A 27,678-nucleotide genomic window follows, 5' to 3' on the forward strand; every position below is an offset into this window, starting at 1 on the left:
GATTGGGAGACTTACCATTCAAGCATAAAGTTTATACAATGGGCACTGCTAATATTTGAATCAAACTCAGTGTTTAACGCATTAATATATGTGGGTAGAAGTAGCAGAATCTCAAAGATGTATACTTATATTCAAACCGTCATTGCAAGTATTTCAAAAAAAATAAACAATTACTTTGAATAGAACTTAAAAACTAATGATGGTTTCATTATTTCGTTATCGATGTTAATTATGAACTCTGAACTATTTTACATTCTGCAAAGATGTGCTGACTATTATCAACCTTTGAAAAACCTGCTTTTTTAATAGACATAATTTACCAAAATACTTTTCGAAAGTTGGAGAAGAAGTTGCATCTATTCACATTCTTTTGTTTAACATAGAGAATCCATTTGTTTTTGAAAAATTTAGTGATATTTTTGGTAAATCATTTTTTAGTGCATTGAGAAAATTAATCCCGACCTTCTCAATAACTTCATAAACTGAAAGAACATTTAGACTTTGCCCTTCTTAATACTTGGAATTAATAGAAGAAAATGGTTTCTTGGGATTGTGAACAGAGATCTATTGAATGATCTGATCTTAAGAATATATTCAGCACACCAATCATCAATAATAAAATATATTTTATTACTAATCAGTGGTGTGCTGAATATATCACATAATTAAGATTCCCGTAATACGAAGAATCAAATTTATGTAGATTACAAAATTTAAATGCTGGTAAGATGCTCGTGACATGAAGAAGGCAAACATGAGGATTAATCACTCATTCAAGTTTCACCTACATGTTGCAATATTGAATCTTAAGAACCCAGGAACCTTGTAAGCTTTTGGCTCGATAAAGACAGTATTTCAATTATTCACATTCTCAGGTATATTTCGGCAAGACAAAGGATTGAAGGTAAAAAATGTCAAAAACTTATCAATAAAGTTTATGCTCTTCAATAGCTTGCAAAAATTGGCGCTGTTCTCCGTGTTCTTGGAGTAATTTATACTCTAAGAAACGTTAATACTGCTGTCTAACCATGTTTTAGAATTGAATAGGAAGCTGTTTAGGGTGTAAGGATTGTTAACCGTATTACTGACTTCATCAGTTGCTGAATAGTTTATTTGGATATCTGTAATAAACGAAGTAAAGCAGCTATAAAATAGGACATTCACCGTTGTTTGCACAGGCACGAATGAAAATTGATCTTTAAGAATATTGTCACAATCATGGCACTTTTGGTTTATTTTGTGGCATCTTATAACTTAGATGCATTCATATATTGCTTTAAAAGTGATTTGTGTATTACGTGGTATTCGTTGTCATGTTGAAGAAAACAAGTCGCTTAAGTCAAAATGCGGATATAGGCAGAAATGAAAAAATTAAAAATAAACTGCTTTCTGATTAGTTTAAGACATAGGCAATATACCACATAATAGAAGACTGTATAAGCTGTATATTTCAACTCTTAATTCAAAATCTGACTTAAACGATTGTGCTATGATCGTGACGATATTCAAACACAAATTGCAGCTTGCTCCACATTTTATATAATTATTTGTATATACTTCTGTTCAATATAACATCTTTAAAGTCTGGAAACAAATTTTATAATTCTTTTTAAAAAAGCTTTTAAATAAGTGTTTAAATTTTTAAAATTTTAAAATGTTAAAATGTTAAATGCGACGATATCTCCTATAATTTAGATACATAAGGCATTTAAAATGTGGTGTTTAAAGTCAAAATAATAGATTTCAAAAGAGGCATTATTTTTTTCAAATAAACGAAAATTGTATCAGTGTTTTTTACAATGTTAGAATTTTTTACCTCACCTAATAATATTTACTTTGTTTCAGTTAATTTTTGGAAATTATTTTATCACAAAGTTAAAAATTTTCATAAACAAATTTCAACTAAAATATTTTAACACCCTTAAAAAACTACGGCCACGTTTAAAATCTATGTTTGTTTTAAGCAAATACCAATTAGGTTCTTTGTCAAAAAACGGCCGTATTGATGACTGAACCGCTAATAACAATAGAAATAGTGTTTTTAATTCAGTTATGTAGCTTAGCTTTCATCTATTTATTTAAAAAGTTAGTAATTATTCTGCTGAATGTAACAGATTGCTCGGAAAATGAATTGAATTCATAAAACAACAAGGTCAAGAAAATGTCACAATTTCTAAAAATTTTATTAGATATGATAATACTTTTAGGAATCTTAACAACTATACTGGGTCAAGAGGAAGAAGTGAGGCTAAAAAGAATTGATATTACACTGTAAAATACTGATATTTGACTGTGGTTGTTTAGGCTTTTCAACTTAACCTAAAATGGAATTCTAAGTTATAAATGCTGCAGTTAATATATAAAAGTAATCTAATATTAATAAAAATTAAAAACGGACATTCCCACTTCTTAATGATTGAACTTCAGATAAGTGAAAATTTAAATTCTTATATCAGAATATTTTTTTCGGAAGCATTTAAAACATATTTCCTAGATGATAACGTTATTTATGGACAGAAAACGACTATAGATTAATGTTAAAAAATTATAAATATTAGTCAGGTTATGAAAAGATTTCTTAAAAGAATTTTTTTTTTCTTATTTATTGCTATTTCTTTTTTATTATTATTTATTGAAAAAAAATAAAAAAACTGATAGTTATTTTAATAGCATGAAAGTATATTCGATGTTAAAATAATTGAAGGCCTTATTATGAAACAGCGAAAAATGACAATTTCGTTTTATTTAAATCTACAAAATCAGTGCTTATCTATTTTCGCCTTAACTTTAAGCGTCATAAGATTATTAATGGATATTATATATTGATCAAAGAAGTTGATAAATAAGAATGCAAAGTAATATGGGAAAAATAAAGTTTGTTCTAAAAAACTGCTGTTTTTATATAGTGCAAAAGTGCTACTATCGCAAAAACAAAATATAACTAATTTATTTTACAACAAAAATCACAATGATTCAAAACAGCTCAAGGCTCTTCTTCTGCACTTTCCCCAATAACGGTCTGTATATTGTTGTAAAAATGGTGGTGTATTGACGGTATAAAATGTAATAGAGCTTTAATCTTTTTTACTTTTTACTTTGATATTTTTAATGTCGTTTTAAATTTCTGCTCCAACTCAGTGTGTGTTGTCTTCAGCGTTCTTTCTTTCAGTAGTTTTTTCTCGCAATCAACAAGTCACTAAATAGCAATAATTTTCTCTCCTAACTAACTGTCCTTTTCTACAAATTTTCTCCTTTATATATACCCCATGCTTTTCCCAAAATATCCTTCCTCAAACCGTCATAAATCACCACAAACACATATTTATAATTCTTATTGGTAAAAACTATTAAAGCTATTAAATCCCTAACGTCATCAACTGTTCTAGAACTTTCCGGAATTACACTCCTCCTTGATCCTTACGGATCATCCAAATTGCAATCAAAGTATTTCGAAGGCATGCGGCGTTCCCGACCACTCCGTCGCAAAAGCATATCGATTTCTTGGGGTCTATCTTCAGCTTCGATATTTTCCTCGTTCGTCTCTAATACATCTTTAATTGGATCTCCTTGGTTTTTAGCGTTCACTTGATCAGTTTCAACATTCATCTCTACTTCCATATCAGGGATAATGTAGGACTGAGTATCATTTCGAGGTCTAATGTGTTTCACATGACGCGGAATGCCGTTCACTTCTACGGTTTGGTTTAACGCATTCCGAGTTACTGTAGCTGGTTGCCACTTTGTATGGCACCTCGCATTTGGTAGTTTCAGCCAGACTTAATCGCCAATTCGAAATCTCTCGTTCATGACATTTCGTGCAGGAAGTTTCTCTTTTTTCAATCCTTTCACACCAATTGGATAGCTGTATATTTTGCCCATCGGGCTTGCACCATTTTTGTCGGCTGAGACATTGTACCAATATAGTGCTTCCGGTATCGACATTTTTGATCGTTCTGCTATTCTCTTGATCGTACGGTGGTTTCTTTCCACAATTCCATTTCCTTCAGGATAATAAGCGGCTCTATATCTAGTTTGCACTCCCCAACTATCAAGGAAACTCCTTATCTCTTTAGTTTTAAATGTTGGCTCATTGTCAGTTAATATCTCAGACGGTGCTCCACGTTCACAAAAAACAAGACGGAGTATTCGGACTATGGCAACACTTCCGTATGAGCTCGATAATTGTCGCCACAACGCGTATTTTTAATGTCCACAATCAATTAGACTCAAAAACTTGTCAGTGCCATAATGCGTGATTTCCATGGCCAATCTCTCCCAGTTTCCTTCAACATCCAATTTCCCTTTTTCCCACCGTATTGGCGCTGGATCTATTGACTGACATGATTCGCAATTTTTTTATCACATTTCGAACATCGTTTTCAGTAGCAGTCGGAATTGTTTTACGAACAAAGTTTAACGTTCGATTCACCTCAAAATGTCCAGTTCTTTTGTGTATATCGGAAATAGATTCAGCCTTCGTAGCTGCGACTCCCATACAACTATTCCGACACTCTGGCACAGTCAGTTTGTTGAGCCATCTGCTGCGAACTCTAGTTAATGCGTCGGCCAAATTATCTTTAGAAGGAATGAGTTTCACCTCGACGCTAACATCGTATTCTTCAATTAGTTGTTGCAACACGCTCACTCTTCTTCGAATCAGCATTTCACCCGTCGCTTTTGATCTTAACCTTGATTTTCTCGTAAGGGCGTCAGAAACCCAGTGGTACACAGTCATGGAATCGGTAAAAACAGTCACTTTCTTCAGCTTCCACATCAGAGCCATATTCATTCCCCGTATCACAGCGTCTAATTCTGCCATGTTTATATGAACATCAGACGTTTCTTTTCGCAGCCATGTTGCATCCTCCACAGTAGTCTCCCCAACTTGAATAAGAGCACCAATCGCTAAAGAACTGGCATCAACCCACACTTTTCCCTCATCACCACGCACAGTCCAATCACCACAAGCAGGCTCGAAGCGTTCCACCTCAGCAAATACTTCCTGAAGCACCCACTTAACGTTCTCATCACAAACTTCATCGTCCCAACCCGTCGTCAGACTGACAGCTTTTCTCTTCAAGAGACTACAAATCACTCGCAGCCAACCACACACGGGTAAATGTCCTACCAACTGTCCACAGATTGAAAACACAACTCTCCTGGTTAACTTTTGCGAGATAAGATCAACTCGATTCCCTCTGGACCACATCAGTTTGTTACCAACCTTGCCCACATACAATCCTAAAACACAAAGTCCTTTACCATCAATCTGCTCACCATCTTTACTCACTAAACCATATTTCAAAAAATGCCTCTTAACATAATCAAGACTCACCACACTTTCGTTTACGAAAATGTCGTCTACATAAGCAGACGTTCCCCTCTTCACCAATTCGTCTTGATCAATGACGGCACTCACAACGGATTTCTGATCATTGGCGCATAATTCAATCCGAAACCAAGTCGTGTCAAGCAATACCTTTTATTTCGAAACACCAATGTTTGGAACGGCCAAAGAGATTTATCAGTTTTTAGTTGAAGATAAGCCTTTGCGTAAATCGATGATTGCCGGTTTGTTACCCATCCTTCTCGATTCTCTAAGCTTTTCCACACACACATCTGCATCTCTCGTGTATGCCTAAATGAAATCGTTAGCTTCTCTCCAGTCTAGAACAGATCGGATTTTGTTGTCTTTGTTTCTCTGAATGACAGCCATTAAGGGAATCTGCTCTTTGGGCGGCCCCAATTCATTTTCGTCATACTCTAACAGCCATTTCCGATCAATCCAATCCTGTAGTTCGTTTTCATAATCTGCTCTAGCATATGGTAGAATTCCGTACTGTGCCACTTTATTATACAATCTGGTGGGGCCTTCTCCATCTCTCCATTTCCATTTGACTCTCCATTCAACACTATTAAAAATTGCTTCATGATCGTTCTTTTTAATTTCGATTTCTTGACTTTGTTCTTACTCGAAGCCGATGCTCCACAATAACTCAGTCCGAACTTCGCTTTTCCCAAAGGAGAAACGAGTACTCCTCCTAGTAATTTAATGGAACTCATTCCAAGCATCATATCAACTCCAAATGGTTGGAAATCCACTAAAATAACCTCATCACGTGCTTTAATGCCAACAACCTCAAGAATCATGACCGCTGACCCAGTGCACTGATGAACCTTTCCTTCAAACGTTACTACCTTTTGAGAGTTTGAGCACCTACATTGACTTTTGGGCAGGAAATTTTTATTCAAAATTGTCTTCGAACACCTTGTGTCTACTAAAGCAGTCGCAACCATATCATTAACTTTCAAACAAACAACAGATAATGCGCTCACTCCACCGATGTTCAGGAGCGAGGTAGCGCAGATTCCTCGCTCCTGCAATCGTTTCCCTGCGGCTTCCAACATTTTGATGCAATATGTCCTTCCTTACCACATTTAAAACATCTAACGGTCTTCGGAGTCAAGTTCTTCGCAAGCGAACAGTTCTTTGCAATGTGATTCAAACCTTTACAGTTGTAACACACTAATGCAGTTTTTGAAGCATGGCGTCTAGATACAGCGCCAACAGCATCACTGTCAACCATATTTGCACAGTTCATAGCAGCTCTCACTCTGGGTAACATTATATCAATCGGGTCCATCACGGCTCGAAATCTTGATGATAAGACTTCTGGCAAACCCACAACAAATGCCAAACGCACAGACTCCTCTGGTAATTTAGCAAGATAGGCTAATCGTTTTAAATCAGCTAAAAACGCATCGACTTTTTCTCCGTCACATAATTTTCGTTTGATAAACAGGCATCTATAGAAAACGCCGCTAATAACACACGCTCGACTTCCACTACATCTTTTTTGACTTCCGCGGTTAAAGCATCGTACACTGCATAAGCAGCTTCTCTGAGAAGAATCGGAAAAATTAGTTCAAGCTTTAAGTTCTGAATTTCTGCAATCACTTTTGTTCGTTGAATCCAGACAGCAGCATCCGAAGTGCCATCATACGTTTCAAACATATCAAATAATCTAATACTGGTTCCGTGCTCGGTTAGCTTGTAGTTTTTTCTCGCAATCAACAAGTCACTAAATAGCAATAATTTTCTCTCCTAACTAACTGTCCTTTTTTACAAATTTTCTCCTTTATATATACCCCATGCTTTTCCCAAAATATCCTTCCACAAACCGTCATAAATCACCATAAAGACATATTTACAATTCTTATTGGTAAAAACTATTAAAACTGTTAAATCCCTAACGTCATCAAATGTTCTAGAACTTTCCGGATTTACACTTTCTTTCCAATATTTACTTGCATGTACTCATCTGCATCAATCTAGTGCTTCATGTAGTACCTTTGCATACTCTGCATTAAAGTCAGAGGAAATCGATTAGCAAAATCTTATTGTTTACATTTGTTTATGTGGTTCTATTGTTATTTGCAGAGTCTATTAATTAATTCAAAATACCAAAGAGTCAGTTACATCACCAGATTTGATTGGGATGTTACTCTAAAACAAATATAATATAATATAATAATATAATTGGCCACAGTGATAAACTGTTTTTCATTTATTATAATATTAAAAGCAATATAATAACAAACCATAAAATAAACTTAAATGTTCACCAGTTGATTTGAAGGTATATTTTTAAATGACATCAGGAAGAGTCTTTAGCAGCATTACTATCATCAAAATCACTGGACGTATCACTATTATTACTGAACATTTTTTTGAAATCAGCAGAAACCGTTTAAATGTTTTGATGTTTCAGCACCAACTTGAGTAACATCATTTTATAGCTTCAAAATATAGTAATTGACACTTTTTTTAGTAAGATAACATTAAGATTTCGGCCCCTATTTAAGGAATAAGCTAAAGTATCGTTTACCAAATATGACTATAAATATGCTTGAAAAAATTGATTCGCAATGAGCTCTTTAGTTAAAGAGATCGCTTATTTTATCTAACTTGGCAAATGTTTTTATTAAAATCAGGTTGATAAGTAAAACATTGGGTTTAGGATGGAATTGAGCTTGACATTGTGTATTCAAGCTAATAGGCGATTTAAGATATCTATATCAAAGAACGGCCGAAATACTACAAAGAAATCCTGCAGAATATTGCGAAGAAGTCATGCAGACAAAAAAGGAACTGTTTTAAGAAATGTCATCAAAACGTTTAAAAAACTTTTTGTGAAATCATACCCTTAAATAGAATGCTTAAAAGAGAGAATTTTGTCGAAATATTTCTTTCGAAGGTGCTCGCACCCTGTAAAAATGACAGTTAATACCAACTTCATGTCCCCTGAAAACCCCTTTATTTATAAAGTTAATAGTATATGGGTACAAGGTTCACCACAAGAAGTTTCAAAATCAAATATGGCTGTCGGAGCGATATATTCACATTCAAAGTTTTTGATCCATAAACCTCATTGTGGCCATTTATATATATTGTCAAAACTGAACACATTTTTTTTTTTTTTAATATTGAGAATCTCTTTATTGCTGCTAATAGAAACAGCGACTATTTACAACATTGGCACCACAATCTACTTGGCAGAGTGGAAATACTAGGGTGTAAGTTTTATTCATATCATGTATTTTAAGCCAAAACATGAAACAGACAAATAAAGATAACAAAAGGATATCAAATAACCATCTCCTTTTTTTGTTAATTGGATTATAATGTCTTTCTCTTAAGTATTTTTGGTTTTATATTTTTTTGTGTGGCAGATTACAATGTTTTTTCACAAATCCTGTTTCCTGGAAAAGATATTTCACCATTTTCCAGGAAAGGGCATTCACCCTCTTTTAAATATTTCTTCATAGATTAATTTTCTTTAGTTCATTTTTGGTTTTCTAAATTCAAAGTTCCACAATTAAAATGCCAAACAAAAGCGAAATTCATGAGAACTGCAACAAATCAGTGTGTTTTTTGTGCCATCAAAAAGCCGACAGACAACTTACTGCATTCACAATTATAAGAGGCCATTTAGTTGTAAACAAAGATATTGACTTCACCGATCAAACGGTACCTACGGCTGTCTGTAGTGGTTGAAGAAAAAAAAGTTGAAAGAGTTGACAAGGGTGCAAGTGCAAATTATCCTACATTGTTTAATTTTGATTCCATCTTAGTGAGACATTTTACAAGGAGAAGCACTGTATGCAGTTGTTTTCTCTGTAAAATTTGAAAAATGACATCTAGAGACAGACATTCTTTGTCAGAAATCCACAATACTAAATTTCTCAGCAAAACTGACCTTGATAAAAGTGTTCAATGTTCAAAACCCATCACGGAAAAACACTGTGCAAGTTGCCTCTCAATAATTGGCCAAGGCCAACTACATTTCTGCACAGTAGGAAAAAGACATAAAAATCTAAGAGAACTTACTATGGAAGATTCACTGGGTGCTGAACAAATAGCATCTCAAGTGATTAAACTTAAAGAAGCATCTCCATATGGTACAATTCGACTAAACCAAGGATCTGGTGGAAGGCAAAAATAAGACACTTGGTACCAACATTAAACCAATCTTCAACAGGCAAATTTGTTTAGCCTAATTTTAAAAGTGCTTTACAGCTTTTGGTCCAGTTTTGCAAGATTTTTTTACCACCTCAAAAATTAGTATCTCTACTGAGAGGACTGGCAAAGAACAGACAAAGAAAGTTTGCCAAAGTCTTAAGCAACTTGCACAAAAAGTTGTGAATGCAATAAGTTTGTAGAATAACTACTTTTTAAATATTGGCACGGATGGTGGTGGATCATTTTTTAAAGTCACTCTAGGAGTCATCCCATGTGAGACTAACCTAACTCAAAAAAGCTTCAGGCTTCTCACTCATCAAGCCTTTACAGATACTCGAGTGAGAAGACAGCTGCTGTTGGCAGTGGCTGAAGAGCTTCCAGAAGCTTATGAAAATATCAAAAATGTCTTAGCCCTTCTTCATGTTGACTATGTACCTTTTGTTGTCTCTTGTGACCTGAAGATTTACAACATCATCTGTGGAATCCAGGAACATTCTAGCAGTCACCCTTGCTGCTGGTGTCAAATCGCATCAACAGATCTTGCCAATGTTGGTGCTCTCCGAACAAAATGCTCCATCAAGGAGTATTTTAAAGCTTTTGAATTAACAGGATGCAATATGAAATAAGTCCGAGAGTTAAAAAGTGTTGTTCACCCACCAATCATTCCAGGAGATAAATCAACATTGATTCTTAACGTGATTCCGCCCATGGAACTGCATCTCATGTTGAGAGTTGTAAATCACATATTCAAGGGCTTGCTTTAAGTGTGGCTAGGTGCTAAAGAAGGGCCTTTAAAGCTGCATATTAGCATGCAACCATTACATGGGGGTCAATTGAATGGAAATCAACGCAAGAAGATTTTAGAAAATTTTGATCTGTTGGAGTCTCTAGCACCAATAGACAAAGCTCAAGAAGTGGCAAAGTTCACTGGTGCATTTCAAACACTTCATGCTGTTGTACCAGCCTATTTGTTAGCCCTTTGGAAGCCAATTACAGACAGAAGATTGAGGCATTCAAATCTTTGTACGTAAGACTTTCAATAACTTTGACACCAAAAGTTCATGCTCTTTTTCACCATGTTCCTCCGTTCATTTTTAGAAATATCTGTTCCATGGGACTCTTTAGTGAACAAACAACCGAGGCAATGCATTCCAACTCTATAAGCAGCAATAATGAGCTTCTAAATATATAAAAAAAAACAAAAAAATGTGTTAAATTTTGACAATATCTATATGGCGAAAATGACATTTGTAGACCAAAAACTTTGAATGTTAATATCTCGCTCGGACAACAATATTTGATTTTTAAAATTTCTTGTGGTGAACCTTGTACCCATATACTATTTACCCCTAAAGGGATTATCAGGGGACATGAAGTTGGTAATAATTGTCATTTTTACAGGGGTGTGTGTGGCAAGTATTTGAAAACTTATTAAAAAAGTACTGAGTTAGAATTCGTTAAAAATCATGATCTAAAGTTTTTTATACTTTTTGAAAAGATATAGGCGCCTGAGTTGTAATTTGTTTGTTCCTTATACTTTAATCAAATGACGTTTTTCCTAAAAATAACCTTAAAACTAATCAACAAACTAAAATACTTGTTGAAAGGTAGTTAGCTGGGTATTATAAGGTTTTTAAAAAAATCACTAAATATCAAAGATAAAAGCTTACTTGTATGAAATCGATGGACATCTACATTTTTTTTTGACGCTATAGAAGAAGTGAGGAAAAAGAGAAAGAAAAAGTCATCACTACACTCATAACAAATTAAAGCTTAACAAATAAAGCTCATTGATTTCCGGTTAAAAGCACTAATTATTTATCAAAATAAATTATAAATTATTTATCAAAATAGCTTAAAAAGAGTTTCTACACAAATTCTTAACTACCGTGTGGTTTCAAGAATAATATAGACATTCAGTATTATTATGCACACCTTCTAACATAATTCACCTGCTTCAAGCTCTGCAGTGTTGAAGTTCGTTACAAAGATGTCAACTAGTAATATCATTTTTCGTATTACGCACGAAGTTAAAACGAACAGACGCTAAAATGATAAAGTTAAAGCAAAAGTTTTACATCTTTATTCACGTCTATTTTTAAATATAAAGTATTCTTCAAATGTCTATACTAAGACTTAAAAGCATAAAACATCCCTGCTACTTTAAATACTGATTCTTTATTTAGTACAAAGTTCATTCATAGCTACATAATTCAATACTATTACATTTCACAAAGCTTATAAAACTACTTAAACACCGAGATTGCATTTTGTTTATCCTTGATTTTTTTACTTAGATAATCCAAAGACAAATGGAATTTAACTCTAGTGATTTTGGTTGTCAATTCATTAAGCTGAGCAATTTTGTTCTTTCATTTTTGCGTAAATATTCTCTGCATTCACTGGCGTGTTTAAAGTAATAATTTTTTTCCGAACCTGAACAAATTAAATATTTCGTTAAAATGTGTTTTATAAAATACGTTTTAGTTGAAACTTTACAGTGCTTTTAATCCTATTTATGCAGATTTCAAGAAAGGAATCATGGTGACATTGCTTGGGTCTTAGCAGTTTAAAATATTAAGCGTTTCATAAAAATCCTCTATAAAGTGATCTGCAGACATTATAATGGTAGAGCGTTTTTTAGATAAAATTAAATGATGATTAGAAACGCAGATTTGGTGTTTAAAACAGGTATATATCAAGCCTGTCCTGTTTTGTCAGTGAAAAGTGACAGAGGATTAGCTTGTTACATCAATTCGTAATGCATTGGGGATTCGTTAAGCAGACGCGATAAACTTGATAAAAGACGTAAATTCAACTGAGTTTATCTTAATTACTTTATATCGATGGTATAACAAAAATTATTTTACCTGGCTCGAACAGTAAGATATTTTTGTTTTCCTGGTAGAAAATGCAAAATGCTTTTGTTTCTTTTAAAACGAAATTTAGTTAATTGTTAATTTGATTTGAAAACATCACTTTGAGTTTTAAAAGAAAAAGTTCTCGTCAGGGATGGCACTTTTACTTACTTTATTTTAACTTAACTAAGTAAGCCTTTATGAAAAAGTAAATTGCATATATAGCTGTTATCGTTCAAAAAAAATTTACTTTTAAAAGTAATTTAATTTTATGAAACAAACTTTATTTTCTAAAGTAAGGTGAATTTACTTTCAAATGTAAGTTACATAAAATTAGATTATATAAAAGAGTAATTTACATTTCACATGTAAAATTGAGTTACATGGAGAAGTTATATACTTTTACATTTAAAAGTTAATTACTTTTTTAAAATTCTATTACATATTATAATTTTGCCTCAAAATGAAACTTACTTTTACATTAAAAAGAATTCTTTTTATAACAAATTATATTATCTTAATAGTTAAAAAGAATTGAATTTTAAAATACATTATAAAAAAATTACATGCTATCAAATGCAAAAAATATTTACTCTTATAATTAGTTTTCCTAAGTAGAAATGTGTTATTTTATAACTAAAATGAAATGGCTATTAAAAGTAAATTATATAAAACTACTTTTGATTAGTTAAGTTTACATTTTAAATAACTTTTAGTAACAATTAAAAGTAATCTATACTTAAAAAGTAAGTAAATTTACTTTTAGTCTACATTTTCTTTGAAAGGATAAAATTTCTTTAAAAAGATGGGATTGAAATTTCTGATAAGATTTGAAGGGATTGTTTGAGAGAGTGAAATGCAGTGAAACAAAACTTGCAGTAAAGCATAGTTAATTTAATTTGGGGCAACAACTGGTCTGAACGGATTTATATATTTTTTCCCTGTTCACCTTTAAAATATCAATAATTTTGATATTTTAAAGGTGAACAAGGAAAAAAAAGCAAATGCGAAATTGTTTCGGCGCTAGAAATGGTTTTAATTGCGAATACAATCTATGATTGTATTTGCAATTAAAACCATTCCTAGCGCCGAAACAATTTTGCATTTGCTTTGAAACCATTCTTAGACCCTGGTTAAAAAAAAAAATTCAATTCCTGGCCGAACATGGAAATATTTTACTAGCAGCAGGCTGGAACAGTTATCTTTTTGAAAATTTTCAATGACGGAACGTAAGGAATTCAGGCAGTATCAGGAAAAATATCCACCTTAAAAAAAACCTCCTTGGAAAAATGCCGAAATAGTTTTTTTTATATAATTAGATACGCTTTACTGCCATTTTATCATTGTCTCAGCTTTTTTACCTGATATCGTGTTTAATGTGTAAGTTTTTAAACTTGTTGCATTTTATTTTTGTTTTTCTTAACTGATTTTTCTAGAAATAGTGCACAGAGTGTATATAAATATCGACTAAATATCGACTAATTGTTCGGGAGGAAATGCACGAAATAGTAATCACAACAATTGACGGTTTAGACTTGGGAAAGCAATCTTATAAATTAAACAAAAGTTTATTGAAAGTTTTTTGAGATACTTTTGGTATTTTTAGTATATATATGTACACTATAATTTAGTAATGCATTTAAGTTAAAGGTTTTAATTTATAACTTTTATGTTTGTAATTTATTGATACTTGTATAATATTCATTGAATTATTTTGTCACTGGTCACTCTCCTCATTTTCGGAATGCACTATAACTAGATGTGTATATATATGTATGTATATCCAATAAAATGCACATTAACCTATTGTTAAAATAAACAGTTTCATTAATTTTTTCTTTTTAATTTTAGTTTTCAGGGTCTTCATTGACATTCAATCGATGTTCATCTGTCAGAAGGATTCTTGCCAAAGTGAGTGAAGGAACGCTTCATTGCATTAGTTAGTAGCAGTATGCTTAGAATTTATACTTTCAGTTATTTTAAGTAATTTTTGTAAATGTTTACTTTTATTTTACTAGAATTTTAAGAATGAAATTTCTAAGAGATCCTGATTTTTACAGCTGTTGAAAAAGACCTGGTTATTTTAGTGGAAAACTTGAAGAAAAAAAGATTCTATTGGGTAAGAAGAAATCTTTATTTTTATTTAATACATATGTATATATATATATTTATTTGTATGTGTTAAATTGTTATATTTATAATTTTGCCAAGTTAAAACTTGTATTTAGGTTTTGTAAAACTAAATCATTTATACTCGGGAGCATCAAGCGAAGAATTTGAGCGTTGGCTGAAGAGTATTTTTAGCTTTCAGTTGATCGAAATGGTGGACGAAAGGCTTGGGAAGAACGAAAAAACTCGTTGGATAAATAGCACTATTTGAAACTATCAATAATATCTGTACTATTTAAAATTATTTTTGTCAATTTGAACTGAAATAAATATCAAAAAATATTTACTTTTGTATTTGCTTTTTGTGCGGTATCACATTAGAAATGGGTTATAATAGCGCGTTAGTGAATGTATATTGGTTAAAAGTAACGGGTCAGTGCTGGCATACCATCACGGACGAATGCTTGAAAATGATCCCGGGCCAGTGCTGGCTAGCGATGCTGCCCAATAAACCGTATTGACATTGGGCCGTGATCAATTGCCAGCATCGCGCCGCTGTCGGAAGCGAAACTGGGCCAGCATTGGGCCTCTAACGGGAGGCTGTCTGGGGATCCTTATTACGCTGTTTTTTTTACCAATCAGTATGTTAAAACAACATAAAATGAGTTTGTTATTTGATAAAAGTAATAAAATAGCTTACTTTTTACTTACTAAATAAAGTATAGTATTTCAATGACAAAAGTTTACTATTACTTGTAATGGTAACTAATTTTTTTTTTTCAAAAAGTTTTTATGTTTGTTTTCTTTATTAACTTTTGTTACTTTTATGCATAAAAGTCATTTCATATTATGATGCAGTTATTGTCTTACTTTTTAAAGTAAATATGACTTTTTTTAAATCTTATATTTACGTAAGATCACTTTCAAAAATAAGTTACTTTTACAGGTAAAAAGTAAATTACATTTCAATACAAACTGTTTGTTAAAGCATAACTTATATTACTTTTTAAAATAAATTACTTTCACACGGCTATCTTTTAAAAGTAATAAACAAAAAGTTTACTCTTATGTAAACTACTTTCACTTGCAATAAAAAAAGAACGCATTTTCAATAAGTTTTAAATAAGTTACGCATTTTTAAAATTCACTTTGTGTAAGTAATTTCATATGTAATAAAATGCTATTTTTTAAAAAAAGAATTACTTTGAAAAGTAAAAATATTTCATAATTTAATCTAAGTTTTGTTATGTAAATTTTTTTAAACGTAATTTTTTTCATACATCAAAATAATTAAAAGTGCCATCCCTATTTTGAAAATTCCTAGACAGTCTCCCTTTAGAGGCCCAATGCTGGCCCAATTCCGCTTGCCACAGCGGCGCGATGCCGGCAATTGATCACGGCCCAATGTCAAAACGGCCTATGGCCCAGCATCGCTAGCCAGCACTGGCCCGGGATCATTTTCCAGCATTCGTCCGTGATCGTATGCAAGCACTTACCCGTTACTTATAACTAATATACATTCACTAACGCGCTATTATTAGCCATTTCTGATGTGATATCGCACAAAAAGCAAATACAAAAGTAAATATTTTTTGAAATTTATTCCAATTCAAATTGACAAAAATTATTTAAAATAGTACAGATAGTGATAGTTTTAAATAGTGGTATTTATGAAGGGAGTTTTTTTCGTTCTTGCCAAGCTTTTCGTCCACCATACCGATCTCCTGAAGGCTGAAAATATCTTTTCAGCCATCGCTCAACCTCTTCGCTTGATGCTCCTGAGGTTAAAGGATTTGTTTTTACAGCATCTAGATGCAAAATTGACTTTTATGCATGTATGTAAGTAAATGTAAATATATAAATATAAATATAAATACAAATAAAAATAAAAATATAAATATAAACATAAATATAAATATAAATACAAATATAAATATATATATATATATATATATATATATATATATATATATATATATATATATATATATATATATATATATGTTGTAAATAAAGATAAAGATTTCTTCTTACCCAATGAAACTTATTTTCAAATTTTTGACTGAAAAAAGCACCTTTTTCAACTGTAAAAATCAGGATCTCTCAGAAATTTTATTTTTAAAATTCTAGTAAAATAAAAATAAACATTTACAAATATTACTTAAAATATCTGAAAGTATAAATTCTAAGCATACAACTACTAACCAATGCAATGAAGTGTTCCTTTACTCACTTTGGCAAGAATCTGTCTGACAGATGAACATCAATTGGATGCCAATGAAGACCCTGAAAACCAAAATTAAAAAGAAAAATTAATGAAACTGTTTATTTTAACAAAATAATTTAATGAATGTAATACAAACATCAATAAATTACAACCTTAAAAGTTATAAATTACAACCTTTAACTTAAATTTATGAATACAATTGCATATATAACATATATATATTTTAGTGTGTGTGTGTGTTTGTGTGTTTATATATATATATATATATATATATATATATATATATATATATATATATATATATATATATATATATATATATATATATATATATATATATTTAAAATATCAAAAGTATCTCAAAAATCTAATGCAAATAATATACGAAATCAAAAACAATTTATTAAACATTTATGGGAATCATTTCTATGCCAATTACATTTTCTAAATGTAATTTCTCCAAATGGCAGCTATTGAATGCATAAATATAGACAATGTTGTTAAAAAATTGTGATTATTAGGAATGAAAATTACTCAAAACACAAGTAAAATTAACCTAAATAAGTTAAATATTTCAATTACCACCTCATATAAAACTATGAATAAAATAAGCATATTAATTTTGTTAGTAATAATGTAATAAAATAGACTTAGTACAGATTTCAACAAATTAAATTATAACAAATGAAGCAAGGGTGAAACAACAAAACCTTAATCAACTTGTAACAATAGAAACTTGAGATTTCTGTCATCTAAAATTGCGATGCGTTTAATTTTATCTAAGTGTGATACTAATTGTGATTCTTAACAGACTTAAGTCACACAGGTTTTTTAAAATTAAAACCTTGCAAAAGACACAAAACTGGCCAAAATGATATTTTGTTACTTTTAAACAAAGGCAAACCATCAATATTCAACTGCCCATAGGGAGCTCAAAATTTTGCAATTTTATCATAAACATGGTTTAATATTTTTTCAACTAATTGCTGAACCAAAACAAAAATAATGACACCTGCTCGATATGCAACTATAAATTTGTGTTAAGTTTTTTAAATAGGCAAATCAAGATGAAACAGACAGAGAATACACAGTAAAGATGACGAAGCAGTCAGATTAACACTAAACTGAAGAGCCCAATCAGCTAATAGGGTAGTCAAATCTGATGAAAATGTTTCATCATCATTATAATTACCAAGATTTTAAATATGAACAAGTTCAGTTTCAACGTTGACATTTTTATCAGAAAATATATTAAGAACAGTTCCAAAAACTGAATCATTATTATCTACAACTTTTTCACTTAAAGCAGGAAAACTGTCTTCTGTAGATATGTATGAAGGGGTAACAGTTTTCTCACAGAAGGAATTCTGTGAATTATATATTTCACAATTGATATCTTCAGTAAATAGTTGTTGCAAGCATTTTGAAATAACTCTAACTATATATGTAACAAGAACAATACATTATCCCGAAGTTAAGATAAAAAATATATATAAAGATTTAATTTGGATGGTTTACTCTTATATTGAATCGCTAAAATGAGAAAAGTGATGATTGACAAAGTCATTTCATAAGCATAATGTGATACAACCAAAATCACTTAAAATGAGTTTAAAACTAACTTAAATTAGATAAGATTATTTTAATGACAAGTTATAATAAAGGAGCATATAATAATAAAAACAAAGATAATTAATATCAGCAAAAACAACAACAAAAATAAAGATAATAACAATATATATACTGTTATTATCTTTTCTTTGTTGTTGCCATGCTATTATTTTGTTATAATCTTTACACACACACACACACACACACACACACACACACACACACACACACACACACACACACACACACACACACACACACACACACACACACACATATATATATATAGTATAAAAAGTTTTTTATTTGAAAACTTGATTATCTTACAGTTGTTGTGATTAAAACTTAATCTTCTAACCTTTAAATAGCCTTTTCTTTGACCATTTCTGTTTTATTGTTAAATCAATCTTGTATGAATGTTATTCAAACTGTTTAATATAAAAACATAGCTAACCTTAATAAAAAATTACTATAACGATATGTGCTAACACAAGTGAAATTTACATTATTTACATCATGCGACATCTGAACTTTTTACAGTAGCATTTACTACTGCAAGAGTTAGGATGTAGCAGTTGCAATTCTAATTACAACATAACTATACGTTTTAACAAAAAAGCAACATTTTTTTTTAAAAGCAAACGAACATTTGCTATTATTACTACACTACGTATTATAATAATAGCATAATAAAAAACATCAGCAAAAGCAAGAAATTTGCAAAATTTTTCTTGTTAGCATTTGACTTCGCGTCTATAAAATCATCATGGATGACGCAGAAAATATTCAAAATAATGACGGTTATGCCAAAACGACATTCGGCCAGAACTCTGTAGAAGCCACAATCGGGCCAGTGTTGGCCCAATAGCAAATACCATCGCAATGGAGTACGACTACTCGCCAGAAGCATGCCAGACTCGGGCCAGTACTGGCCCGTTACTAATCTAGTTGTCACGGAGTGCGATGATTCGCCGGAATTCTGCCCCAGTGTCGTTGGCTGTCTGGGTTTGAACATGAATTCTTTAATGTATTTAGACTATTGTCTATGAGAATTTTTTAAAACGATATTAATACTACCAGTTTGACACTCGGACTTAAGATAGAAAAATTAAGGGAAGCTTGCGAACAAAACATGATAGAAATAAGTTTTAAAAAAAAAATGAAAAAAACTTTGCTTCATAGACAACATTCCTAATATGTTCATCTTTAAACTTGCAAAGTTTCAGCCCATAATCTATTTTCTATGAAGAGTTATTTTTTCTGAAAAATTGAGATTTAGCGAGAAAAAAAGGTTGCAGAAAAGTTAAAACAAGTTTTAAAAAGTAATATATTATAATTATATGGAAACATAAACTATTTGATAATGGCCATAACCATGTGTCTCTCCCTCTTCAAATAATTCACTGCTTATAATAAAGTTACATTCGAATGCTGTGTGATGAAATGAAGAAGCGTCTTTCGATTCCTAAGAAATTTCTAACTTTTCTCCAGAAGCCGATTTATTTACAACATTTTTTGTAATAATCGATGCTGTAATGCCATTATTTCTCGTAATTTTTCCTCTAAAAATCTTTCTTTTTTTACCTTTAGAGGAGTTAAACCTGCTCGCAGAACCCATTTATAAACAAAAACACTAAAAAATCTTTAATTATAGCTCAATTTAAACTGAAGGAAGACTGACAAAAAATTTTTGTGGTTTCAACGTACAGCTTACAGCTTAAAATAATATTTAAGAAGTCAAACGTGTTGAGAACTGTTTAGCAAAAACTTGAAGTTAATCGCTTTTTTGGTAATTATTTAAGCTATTTCTTTAAAACCAATGATCATTTTTATAACTACATAAGTTAATCAACATTTTTCATTCAGCTTGTGTAAACTTTTACCCTATTCCGCCTAATTTTTTTCTCTTAAAGTTCGAGTTTTCTATTCCGCCTAATTTTTCCATCTTAAAATCCGAGTGTCAACCTGGTAAAATTAAAAACATTTCAAAAAATTCTCATAGACAACATTCTAAACACATTAAAGAATTCATATTTATATTTTCAAACAGCTTTGATATTTTTTGAGTTAGTTATATTAGATAGAAGAATTTTTGGGGGTAAAAATACCGTAATTTACCGTATATTAGATAGAAGCAGTTTTGGGGGTAAAAATACCGTAATTGTAAATTTTTTTTTTAAATTGGTTTAACCAATATAACGCAATTTTGTGGTATTTTTAATTTATTGCGCGTTCAAAAGCAGTCGATAAGGCTCAGGATACTTCACCATTATTTTTGATTGGGTTGAGATCTGCTGTTCTAGGACACCATGTTAACAAACTTTACTTATTTGTGATCAATCAGTAAACTGTACAGCTATTCACGAAAGTTTAAGGGTGGAATGCAAGAACCGAACTTGAGTCAAGTTCGACTTGAAATCTCAAGTTCGACTTTGTCAAGTCAGACTTGAAAAATTGACTTGAGCGAATGCGTAAACGAGACTTGAAAATGTCAAGTTCGTGCTTGAGAAAGTCGAACTTGAAAAATAGCCGAGGCGTTGAATTCTGGGCGCTTATCGGAATATGCACTTCGCAACCAATAGGGGCAATGGATTTTTTTTACGGGAAAAACCTTTTACTGAAACAAATTCGTTTAATGATATTTGTATAATATACGATCAATATATAAATTATATGACAATATAAATTACAATTTAACTACAGGTATTAGTATAGTTAATCATGACACTTTTACAACTTTAAAGCAGTGAAAAGGAAAAGATAACAAATAAATGTGTTATTATAGTCTGTTTTTTTGTTTACTGCCTATTCTGTTTCCTTTTATCAAAATGAAAATTTTGTCGTAAATATTTATGATCGGAATTGCTCATCATATAAAAGAACAAAAATTTCAAAATGCACACATATAAATAGACATATACATATATATATATATACACACATTTTTCATCATTTAAATATATTATTTATTTATATAGGTATTCCGAACGAGTCAATGGAGATCACATATGGAGACAGGACTTCTGATACTATTGGGCCAATCATAGAAACAGAAAAGAAAACTTTTACTGAGCCTTTGATTGCATCTGGTTCATTAACACATGAAAAAGAACAATGCTCAACATTAAAAAAGATATCTCTCTCTAAAAAAATCGAAAAAAAGCAATATAATGAAATTCATGAACTTGATAAAGAACTAATGCAAAAACAAATAGAAATAGCTAACATAAAAATAAACTTACTCCAGCAAAAGCAACAATACAAACTAAAAGAACATGAAACTAAAATGGAAATTTACCAAAAAAAATTGTCACAGTTATAGATATTAAAAAAAACACAACAGAATTATTCTAATTGAGGAAAATTATTTTCAAACGACATCAGATCTAGTGTTTTTTATTTTATGTTTTAAATTATTATTTTATTTCTTAGTGAAATTGTTTTTTGATATATAGTACTAATTTGAAATGTATTTTTTTTTTTTTTGAAATAATATGCAAATATAACTTTTATCTATAATCAGACACACAAAAAAGATTTTTTAAAAAAATTGGTCCACAATTTGATTTCTTTTTGCTTCTCCATAAATATCTCTTGTAAATGCTTCAGCGCCATCTTCTTGATTGCTATTTTGTATTTCATTGTCTTCCCAATGATCATTTTCTAGAAGGGCAATGTTGTGAAGCACAAAACAGGATACAATTATGGCTATGGAATTTTGTAATTTAGTTCGTAAGGGAATGCTAAGACAAGGAAATCGTTTTTTTAATATACCAAAACAACATTCAACTGCCATACGTGTACTTCTCAAACTGTAATTGTATTGGATTTCATTTTCATTTTTTGGGTTTGAAAAAGGTGTCATTAAATATTGTTTACAAGGATAGCCAGAATCACCTATAACATGAACATGTTGGCGAGCTTCTAAAACTTCTTTAATAGCTGAGTTGGAAAAAACTCGTGAATCATGAACACTTCCAGGCCATTGAACACAAGCAGATAAAATTTCTTTTGAAGGACCTGCAATGACCTGGCAATTCAAAGAAAAAAACCCCTTTCTGTTTCGATATATTTCTGGGTTTTCTCCACCAGGGTTTATTATAGGAATATGTGTTCCATCAATTGCTCCTATACATCCTGGGAATCTTTGAATTTGGTAAAATCTAAACAATGGTTGACAAATATAAATATTTTCGTTATCAAAGAAAATTTTAAAGTTTGTATGAAATAGCAAAATGCAAATATCCATGAAAACTTATAATCACCTTTGTTGAATTATCAAAGAATCAGCTTCTGTTGGAAACTTTATATACTGATATCTTTTGTTGGCAATTTGAATTGAAATGTTTTTAACTACTCGACAAACAGTTGACTGATTAACTTTCAGCTCCTCCAAATCTCCTATTACTCTCTAAAAGAGTGTACTTAATTAGATCAAATCATACAAATTTAAATGTGAAGTACTTTATTTATTGTTACTTGAGTATATGATTACTTTATTTGTTGTTATAAAATGGTGTTATTTAAAAACATAATACAAAATCTACAATAAGAATACAATACAATAAAAGGTACCATTGTCTAATACCATTTCTTGAATATCTACTCACTTGGAATGAACCAGTAGCATAAAACCGAAATGCAATAGCCAGTTGTTGTACAGATGAAAGAGGGCACCCTCGATTGCTAACATTGTTGTTAATAATGTCATTAGCCAATATTAAAAAGGTTTCTTTGGAAAATCTGTAGCGCCTTTTAAATTCTATATCATTATAAACTTCTAAAGGATTGGCTCTGTCAATAATAAACCTTGGAATGAGATTTGGCATATTTCTTCTTCTTCTTCTTCTTCTTCTAAAATTCAGCTCATACCGATTCATTTTTGAACGTTTTAAAACAATTTTTTTTTAATACTTCATATTATAACTACTTCTTCTCGTGAATTCTCTTTTACTCCTTTTACATGTATCACTTCTTTGTATAACTGCAACTGTTTATTACTAAATGGAATTTACTTTTATACTGTATCACAAAAACGTGCCTTAATCAACAGCTTTTATAATGGTAGGAAGTTCGACATTTCAAAAAGCTAATAAACATTTCTAATGGCATCAAAATATGACATGTTGGATCATTACATACGAGTTACAGGATGTTTTAAAAGACACACGTTTTCACAATGTTGGTATTCAGTTTTCTGTAATGAATTCATTGACAAATATACTTTCACAATGTAACCTTCTAAATTAATTACGTCAATATGCCCAAGTAACTACTTTTGCTTGTTAAAGACTCATTTTCATATTTGCAAAGGTTGTAATAAGTTATATAGTAATAGTAAAGTTTTGTTACGCATCAGCAAAATGATAATGGCGGTCTGTTTTTTTTTTCAAGTTTGGTTTCAAGATTGGTCTGGAGCAGACTTGAAAAAATGACTTGAAAATTCAAAAATTCTCGTTTTTCAAGTCTGACTTCAGTTCAAGTTCGCTTCTTGCATTCCGTTCAAGTCAGACTTGAGATTTGAAGTCTGACTTGAAATTTCAAGTTGGGTTCTTGCATTCGTAAGGAATTTTTGCTCTCTCAAGTCTGGTTTGAAGTCAGACTTGAAAAAGGTCTATTTTTAGCGGTTTTCAAGTCTGACTTGAGTTGAAGTTCGCTTTGTGCATTCGCTCAAGTCGCACTTAAGGTTTGAAGTTCGACTTCAAATTTGAAGTTCGGTTCTTGCATTCCACCCTAAACTTTTGCAGAATTTTTATCAAGTATGTTTGGTTTTTGTTTAATAAAGAAAAACTGTAAAATGATATCTACTTAATTTTTTTTTTAATTAAAGAAAAAGTAATTAGCTTTAAAATGAATATGAACATGTTATAAAAATTTTAATATTTAATTATAAAAAAACTATTACAAAAAATCTTATAGGAAAAATAAGAAGCACAAAAGTTTAAACGAATAGCAACATTCGAACAAAAAATGAAAAAAAAAGCTTAATTAATATTTGAAGTGTCATCCTTTGTTTTTATAGCAAAGATAAACTCGTTTATGCATTGATTCAACTAATTTCATGCACATCACGCGAGGTACCTTCAGCCAGTACTCATTCAAAAGTTGCTTTAAATGCTGAGTTGATTGAATTTCATGGTATGTCAGTTGATTGTCGATCCAAGACCAAATATTTTCGATTGGGTTGAGATCTGGTGATCTAGGGCACCAGGGCATCACATTGAACTTTTTTTTCAAAAAATGTTCTTTGATTGAGTGTGCTGTATGAGCTGAACCCCCGTCTTGTTGAAAGATGAATTGCTTGCTTCTGCCATACAAATGTCTGATTGATGGAACTAAACACGTTTCCAATGTGTTCTTGTAGGTGTATTGATTAATTGGGCCTTCATACAGCTCACAGAAGCCTATACCTTTGTGAGAAAAACATCCCCAGATGCCAACCGAGCCTCCACCGCCTTGTCGACGATGTTGCAAAAACCTATCTGAATATTTCTCAGTGGCAATCCTTGTGACATAGATTCTTCCCTTGCGGTTTACAACTTGAAAGCTAGCTTCATCACTCCAAATAACTTTTGCCCACTGTTCTACAGATCAGTCCAGCCTTTCTTTGGACCACACTCGTCGTTTATGTTTATCCGTGATTGAAAGAATAGGTTTATTAGCAGCTATGTACTTTCCAATACCTTTTTCCGACAATGTGCGTCTCACGAGCTCTCTGCTAACTTTTGGATTATTTTTTGACTGATTGAAGATTTGTGCTAGCTTTTTGTAGCTGAGTCTGGGGTTTTCTCTGCTCATTCTGAATATACCATTTTTGTCACAGTTGCTGAGTTTGGGTGGTCTCCCAGTACGCGGCATGTCGGAGACGTCCTTGGTAAGTTCCCAAGTTTTGATGGTTTTTCTAACGCAATATTCAGAAATGTTAAGTATTTTGCCTATTTGAACGTTTGTGTGATTTTTTGTCCGCGCCATACGAATAACTTGCCATTTGATGTCACTAAAAACTGACTTTCGACCCATTTGCACGCAATTGAAATTAATTTGAAATTCACAATATTTTAAGTTGATTTTTAATGAATTAAAAGCTGCCTGATGATGTTGTGATGAATTTTTTGATTGAAAAACTACTCAATTATTTGCTAATTAATTGATAAATTCGCTGCGAAAAAAAATTGCGCAGCGGATTTATCAATTAATTAGCAAATAATTGATCCTAAATAAAATCGTTTCAACTTTTGTGAAACCTCTTAATTTGTATCACCTACCTTTTAATGAAATTTCTGAGTAAACAGTGATGAGTTGAAACCGACTTTTTTTTATTCTATTAACAAATAACCTATTTACCAAATTGGAAAAAAAATTATTTTGATATCTATTTCCGTTAGATTTTTATTCAAGAAAAACCGAAGATTAGGTTTGAAAATTCTGCCATCGTTTAAACTTTCGTGAATAGCTGTACTATGTGCTGAATGTTCTGAATCCCCGTCTCTCTAGAAGGCTTACTGCTTTCCTCTGCTTCATCGCTTTATTCAAATACAAATATTTCTTCCTCCAATATCAATTTTGGCTTTTTACTGAAATGTAAAACCCATAACTATTCTACTGGTTGTTTAATTTGTTTTAGCTAACAATATTCCTAGTTCTTTTATTACCTTCAGATTTTAGTGAATATTTGTTAATTTTGTTTTTTGTAATAAAAGTAGTTAAAAACTTTTTAGAAACTCTTAATTATTGGAAGAAGATTATAGTGTCTTTTTGTACGTATATCAGTTGGTCCGACCTTTATGAAACTTACACATACTAAGGCCTTTGTGAGTAAAATATCCAAATAAGTATAATACCCTTCATCAACTTTTCGTGTTACTTGTAGTTGGCGTTTACAATATTTCACATTTGTAAATCTTAGAACTTGGATTCTTCTTTTGCTGTTTATGGCCTGAATATGTAACTATTGCTTAAAATCTTATTTACTCAATCTTCTACTACTTAATGCTTTCCAGAATTCTCAAACTCAATGTTTTCCAGAAAGAGAAATTTTTATACCGTTTACTATCAGCTCCTAGGTTTTTATTGTTTTCATCACTTAGGGAGGAATATAAGATGCGAAGTAAAGCTAAGCTCGACTTGAATTCTGGAGTAAGGCTTTGACTAGGTAGACTTCAAAATTTACCCTGAGTGATGCCTAAGTGAAAGTTGAAAAAGCAAGTGCTTGCTTAAGTATTCAAACTTAAAATAATGGAAAAGACCTATGGATTTACGACGTTTATCATCTAAAGTTACTAGCAAACTACTGCGAAAACGCATTTTTCTTACGGAAAAAGCCTTTTGCTGAAAAATATTTTACAATGAAATTTCCATAATACATGATCAAATAAAAAGTTAACTACAGTAAAAAAACAACGAATGTGTTGGTCTTAACCAATAATAAGTATATCTTGGCATTTTCAGATCATAACCCTAGGCTATAGCCCAAGTAAACAAATTTTAGCCATAAAAAGCATTTTGCTGATCTTGTTAAATGCCACTTTGAAAATCTCTTGATCTTTAACTTTTTAAAAAATTTCATTTGAAACGTCGTGAATACATTTGTCTTTTCCATTTTTTTAAGCTTGAATACTTAAGCAAGCACTTGATTTTTTCAAGTTTTATAGTAATAATGGAGATTAGAAGGCTAGTCATATAAAAGAAGATATATTTTGAAATGCTTTTTTGAAGATTACCCCAGCAAAAGCAAAAAAGCAGCAAAGCAACCAAAAAAGAAAATGAAAGTAAAACGGAACTTTACCTAATAAAAATTTTTACAGTTTAATGTTTAAAAATAAATTACTCAATATTGAGAATTATTCTATTTAAGGATTAGTATTTTCATAAATGTAACTTTTACATCTTTCAAACAACAGGAGGTTAAGTTATTTTTTTTTGGAATTATTTTCAGAAATGATAATACAAGTTTGAAAGTTAAAATGTTGTTCTTCCGAAATAATAATAACGTTTGCTAATATTATTTTTGTTATTTGGCTTTTATGATTCCCAATTATGATTTTGCAAAAGGGCAATGTTGTAAAGCACAAAAAAGGAAGTTATTGCAGCAAGTATACTTTGCAGTTTTGATTTTAAGGGAATATTAAGGTAGGGAAATTACTATTTTAAAATATTTGCATTTTATATTTCAAAGTAGTATTATATGTAAGAAATAAGTTTGTTAAAGTAATTATTTAGAACATTGCAAAAAAATGAAAAATAGATCTGATGTTGATTGAAATACAAAAATTTAAGTAAGAACTTGGTAATCCTGAAAAAGAATAAAGAAAAGATTTCTTTTCTGATTCTATAAGTGGCTCCATAATTTC

General features: G+C 31.1%; 1 protein-coding gene and 1 long non-coding RNA gene across 11 annotated transcripts; one reads left to right on the forward strand and one right to left on the reverse strand.

The window, feature by feature from the left end:
• Positions 1 to 2,859: 2,859 nt before the first annotated feature.
• On the reverse strand, positions 2,860 to 18,805 carry LOC149882653 (uncharacterized). Of its 7 annotated transcripts, none has more exons than XM_090100395.1 (6): positions 18,687 to 18,805; positions 16,696 to 16,776; positions 16,525 to 16,616; positions 11,476 to 11,569; positions 11,194 to 11,232; positions 2,860 to 7,507 (listed from the first exon to the last, which is right to left on the reverse strand). In XM_090100395.1, exon 6 carries the CDS (start codon positions 5,207 to 5,209, stop codon positions 4,286 to 4,288), a length of 924 nt encoding a protein of 307 aa, XP_089956521.1. In that variant the 5' UTR covers positions 5,210 to 7,507; positions 11,194 to 11,232; positions 11,476 to 11,569; positions 16,525 to 16,616; positions 16,696 to 16,776; positions 18,687 to 18,805; the 3' UTR covers positions 2,860 to 4,285. The 7 variants fall into 7 exon arrangements, 6 of the variants coding, with proteins under 6 accessions (XP_089956521.1, XP_089956520.1, XP_089956522.1 ...); XM_090100394.1 differs by having other exon boundaries at positions 11,459 to 11,569; XM_090100396.1 differs by lacking the exons at positions 16,525 to 16,616; positions 16,696 to 16,776 and adding an exon at positions 7,603 to 11,081 and having other exon boundaries at positions 11,459 to 11,569; positions 18,687 to 18,789.
• On the forward strand, positions 12,934 to 14,804 carry LOC149882654 (uncharacterized). 4 transcript variants are annotated; one of them, XR_016456392.1, is made up of 4 exons: positions 12,934 to 13,977; positions 14,233 to 14,292; positions 14,400 to 14,500; positions 14,610 to 14,804. It is a non-coding gene; the product is annotated as an uncharacterized LOC149882654 (long non-coding RNA). The 4 variants fall into 4 exon arrangements; XR_016456391.1 differs by having other exon boundaries at positions 12,934 to 14,320; XR_016456393.1 differs by having other exon boundaries at positions 12,934 to 14,320; positions 14,442 to 14,500.
• Positions 18,806 to 27,678: the final 8,873 nt, after the last annotated feature.

This window comes from Hydra viridissima, unplaced genomic scaffold (genome assembly GCF_058129835.1).
Source record: "Hydra viridissima isolate aposymbiotic clone 2 unplaced genomic scaffold, HvirCarnegie_v1 scaffold_10, whole genome shotgun sequence".
In the NCBI taxonomy this organism is placed as follows: Eukaryota; Metazoa; Cnidaria; class Hydrozoa; order Anthoathecata; family Hydridae; genus Hydra; species Hydra viridissima.

Excerpts from the sequence above, each read along its gene's own strand:
- LOC149882653 (XM_090100395.1), bottom strand. The coding sequence starts at position 5,209 with ATGTGGTCCAGAGGGAATCGAGTTGATCTTATCTCGCAAAAGTTAACC.